The following is a 5,308-nucleotide window of genomic DNA, read 5'->3' as shown; positions in this document are numbered from 1 at the left end:
CATCAATGACCCGAAGCAAATGAGACCTTGAATGAGAATGAGCTTTATCTCAAAGTTGTCGATGGATAATAAAGGAATCGTGTTTATAGTCTTGGATCTCAACCGCTTGAGTTCTTTTCGTCGTCTGATGCCTCTTCTTTAAGGACTCACCATATTAGTTGTGAACATGTTGCTGAAATTCAACAGCTGCAAGCTCAGTGCTAAGCAGAGGGTGAGTTGATGGCTCGGCAAAGTCGACAAATGACTGAGCATAGTCGATAGATGACTAAGCATCAATTGAAGATTCGAGAGTTCTGAGGCCCGATAAGAGATTTGATAGCCCATGTCAATACCATGCAACATTCTTCTCACCCACAATTAGAGCAACACGGTTCCCAACCTCAATCGGGGAATGATGATAACGACCAATCACCTATACCTTAGTATTATGTTGACGTTTATTACAAATTACAACGTACTTATTACTACGAACAATACTTATATACATCTACATATATTTAAATGTTTAGCATTTTATATTATATTTTATTATTTCAATTACTATTTTTTCTATTTTAAAAATAAATAAAATAATATTGCCATTAAAATTTTAAAAATAAATATTGCAATTTACCAGCGAGTTAATATGATGAATTACAATTTCAAAATTTCAAATCTACCAACAGTTTACCAACAAAGTCTCGAAAAGATTCTGAGTGATTTCTGAGCTAATACCACTTCAAAGACATTAGTTTACCCATGGAAAATCGATTAAATATCACAGAGCGATTTGAGCATACTATGTTGTTGGTAAAAAAACTCTCTCTATTTTTTGGTGGGACTATAATTTCGACAATTTCGGTAGTTCTTTTATTGCTAAATTGTTTTTCTCTAAAATTTTTGGCGGGACAACAATTTCGACAATGCAAAATGAGTTATCGACATAATTTTTATCGGTGAAATTATTATTTTGAAAATCTTACTTTGACAGTTTACCCATAAAAAATCATTAGTAAATTACTTACGAAATAAAAACCATCGGTAAAAATTTTATTGTGACGTTCTTATCGATGATTTAAAATAGTTGATAATTCATCGGTAATGGGATTCTTGATGGGCTTGAACAAATTCTGAGCAAAATATTTCGTCAATAATCTGTCAAATTCTTATAGTGAAACCTAATTTTCTATAAAGAAAAATATGAAAATTTCACTTAGAGGACATAAAGCCCTAATATATAAAAGGTATAGTTTGTTCAGCATTGGAGTTAGATCGTCGGAATCTAACACCCATTCTAATAACTTTTTTTTTTTTTGTAGATCCTATGAACCAAGAATCCTCAAGCTTTCTTTCTCTCAAGTTTATTCGAAGTTTGTCGAATTTATTAAAAATACTTATTTTCTACTAATCTTATTGCTCGGGTTCAATTTAGCTATTTTTTAAAAGTTTGAATATTTTAGCTTAAACTTTTGTATATTTTCAAACCTATCTTTTCACAAAAATGAGAGAGTGAGATATACTCTCTAGAAAGAGAGTGGATATAATTAAAAAATTAAAAAAATTAAATTTTTATATTAAATTATTGAAATTAAAAAAATATATTAATATTTCAATAAAATATAATAAAAATTAAATATTGCTATAGTGTTCTTACTGTTTCTTTTCTTAATAATGACATTGAAAGAGAAGTTACAATGGTAATGGTTCGAGAGCGGTAAAGGTGAGAGCAGTTTCAGTGAGAATAATGGTAGTGAGAATAATGGTGCTAATGTCTACCGCTTAATTATATTAATTGTACTAAAATATAAAATAGTTTTAAATTATATTATTTTTTTTTTTTCAAGAGAGAGTGACTTTCACTTTCTTATTTGTTTTTTTTTAAATATGGTTAATTTGAGTCAAATATATAAATATTTAGACTAAAAAGTCTATAAATTTAGAAAAGGACTAAATTGAACCCATGTGACAATATTAGTGGCCAAATTTCATTTTATTTCTAATTTTGACGTAATTTAATTATATTATTTAAACAAAATAATTGAATAAAGTTTTTAACTAAGAGTTCTAAATTAAATAATATTATCTAATTCATGTAAACTTATTCTTTTACAAAATTAGAATAAAATATTACATTTTAGAAACATTTAATCTTAATTTTTAATAAAAATAATAAATTTTAGTATTTGACTCAGTCTCAGATTTTCTTGTTGAGTTAATTGTTCACCCGTTATGTCATATAAGTATAACATAATAATTATAAATTTATTGTATTTAATATTAAAAAAATTTATATAATTCGTTTAATATTAATTTATTTTTATAACAATAATTAGTTATCATAGTTGATAATTGTTAATTAGATATATCACAAAAAAATATTAAATATTTAAAACTAAAACTAAAAGCGCATATCAAGTGAAATTTATTGTTTATATTGAAAACACAAAATAATGATGTTAAATTTATAAATGTTAGTTTAACTAGTTTCACAAAAAAAAAAAAGAAAACATATGTTAGTTTAACTCCAATTAATAGTTGCATTTTTTTAAAAATTTTTGTTAGAGTTAAAATATATTTCGGTATTATTTTATATTTTCTTATATGAGTCACTATGTAATATCTGACTTTATTTTCTATTTTAAATATTTAATTTTTTTTATTTTTTAATAACTATCAATTATGATAATTAATAATATTTATAAGGATTATATAAATAATTTAAAAAATATTTCAAATAAGTTTGGTAATATTAAATTAAATAAAAAGTATACTTTTATATAATTTGGTAATATTATTTAATTTAAATTTTCCAATTAAAATATTATTTAATTATTTATTAGATAATATAAGTAAATTACGTTAAAATTAAATAATTTTATTCTAATCCAATAGAAAATTACTATTATGAAATTTGAAATTTAGTATGAAGTTCAAAAATCAAATGAACTTTTTGTATTAATTAAATCCTTTGATTGGATTAAATTGAATATTTTTGTCAAGTTGCTAGGTGAATTGATAAAAAAATTAAAATATGAGCTAATTACTCACAGATCCTAAGTTCATGAGGCAAATTGGTATTTAAACCACTGATATAAATAGGACTAGCAACTTTCTAGCAATTTAAAAACACCAACAATACATGCTAACTTGTAGGCGTATAATGTATAGTGAATAGATATAACAATTTTCAAATTTTAAATTTTGATGATTAAAAATACAGTTGAGGAAATGACACCATCAATCAATAACTTTATAGGGAGGAATCAATTTAAAAAGAATAATTATTACTTTTGCTGAAAGGAATTAATTAAAAAAATTTTAGACTGTATAAATGGTGCTATAATATTATTATGAGGTTGAAATATTTATAATATTATAATATCATTTTATGTTTTAGTACAATTAATCTTGAAATTAAGTTAAAAGGAAATTAATAGTACTATAATTAAAATGTAGGGAGTTGTGTGATATAAATTAAAATTTAGGTATAATAATGGAAGCACACTTAACACTAGAGGTCATTAATGAAATTTACCCCTCAAAATGATAATTAAGCAAACTCTGCCTTTATGAGATCGACATCTTATAGGAGCCTCCCAAGTCTCAAGTTCTCACTCACTGTAATTGTTTTGAGAGAAAAAGAAAATGGTGGTGAAAGTGTACGGTCCAGCCTATGCGTCTCCCAAGAGGGTGCTTGTTTGCCTTATTGAAAAGGGCATTGATTTTGAGACCGTACCTGTTGATCTTATCAAAGGAGAGCACAGAAACCCTGATTTTCTCAAGTTGCAGGTTTGTTCAATTTTTTTTTCTTTCTTTATTTTGGTCTTTAATTTGGTTTTAAATTAAGTCAAAAGTTATATATATATATATATATATATATTTTTTTTTTTTTGTCACTTGAAGCCTTTTGGAGCACTTCCTGTAATTCAAGATGGAGACTACACTTTGTATGGTAATAAAACCCCTCCTTATCTGTTTAGTTTATGTTCAATAATATTCTTTGAATTTTGGGTCACCACTGTCTGGAAGGTGGAATTCAGAGTAAAGAGAGGAGGAAACGAAAATTAAAGAATTTTCTGCTTAATTCATGTCTGAAAGGAGTGAAATTTTGTTGTCTCCCCTAATTGTGTCTAACCAATAGAGAGAAAGCATTGCTGGGTTCAAGTGTCATTTACATTGAGATGGAGATTTATTAATCATTATTGGTGGGGATTAATTAACTGGCTGTCATTCAATGGGCAGAGTCGCGAGCAATCATAAGGTATTATGCAGAGAAGTACAAGTCTCAGGGCACTGATTTGCTTGGAAAGACTATAGAAGAGAGGGGACTGGTGGACCAATGGCTTGAAGTAGAGGCACAGAACTATCACCCACATGTCTACAACATGACCCTTCACGTTTTGTTTGCATCAGCCTTGGGGTTTACTCCAGATAAGAAGCTCATCAAAGAGAGTGAAGAAAAAATAGCAAAGGTGCTGGACATTTATGAAGAGAGGCTCTCAAAGAGCAAGTACTTAGCTGGGGATTTCTTTAGCCTTGCTGATCTTAGTCACTTACCCTTTACCCAATACTTAGTTGGTCCGATGAAGAGGGAGTGTATGATAAAGGACAGAAAGTATGTGAGTGCTTGGTGGGATGATATCAGCAGCAGGCCATCTTGGAAGAAGGTCCTCGAGCTCTATCGATCCTTCTAAGGATCTGGCTATGGTGTGTTTTTATGTTTGAATAACTGTTACCAACGATTAGCTGGTACTCTTTCTTCTGCTTGTTTTATGTTTTCTGCCCTTGGAGTGTACTGTTTGGCTTTTGCTGAGTATTCAGAAAAAACAGAAAAAAAAAACAGAAAAAAATCCTTGCGTTTCTTGCAAGTAATGAAATAAGTGATTGTGTGAAAGAATAAGTGTACGTGTAGATATGATTCACTGAATATTCATGGATTGTCTACAGAGTCCATAGTGACATCTTGAGAAGTAATTCTTGAAGCTAAGCTACACTTGGCGGAGATGCAGGCCATGTTTTGATTCTTACCCGTTACCAGTCTTGGATAATGTACAATTAGTCACCGTAATTCCATTAACACCCCTTCATTCTGATACGTGCCAAGGTTGTCAATACTGCAAAACAAAAGGGTAAAATTTGAAGATCCAGTAAAAAAAAAGCTTTTAGACCTTGTAAATCAACCGAGGATATAAAATCAATCCCGTTTTTGGTTAATTATGTTAGTGCATGCCTGAAAGATGATGAATTAAAAAATTCAAGATAATCTGTACAAATTCTATTAGCATATAAAGGCATTTGTTTAAATTTATAAGTATTTTTGTATTTGAAT

The 5,308-nt window shown here is 28.3% G+C and overlaps 1 protein-coding gene across 1 annotated transcript; it reads left to right on the top strand.

Moving 5' to 3' along the window:
• Positions 1–3,538: 3,538 nt before the first annotated feature.
• Positions 3,539–4,953, top strand: LOC8271156 (glutathione S-transferase F9). The gene is made up of 3 exons (XM_002530159.4): positions 3,539–3,768; positions 3,883–3,931; positions 4,222–4,953. Exons 1-3 carry the CDS (start codon positions 3,625–3,627, stop codon positions 4,671–4,673), a joined length of 645 nt encoding a protein of 214 aa, XP_002530205.2. The 5' UTR covers positions 3,539–3,624; the 3' UTR covers positions 4,674–4,953.
• The last annotated feature ends 355 nt before the right edge of the window (positions 4,954–5,308 follow it).

Source organism: Ricinus communis, chromosome 1, assembly GCF_019578655.1.
Source record: "Ricinus communis isolate WT05 ecotype wild-type chromosome 1, ASM1957865v1, whole genome shotgun sequence".
In the NCBI taxonomy this organism is placed as follows: domain Eukaryota; kingdom Viridiplantae; phylum Streptophyta; class Magnoliopsida; order Malpighiales; family Euphorbiaceae; genus Ricinus; species Ricinus communis.
The sequence above is the reverse complement of the archived record's forward strand: the minus strand, read 5'-3'. Positions and strand labels throughout refer to the sequence as shown.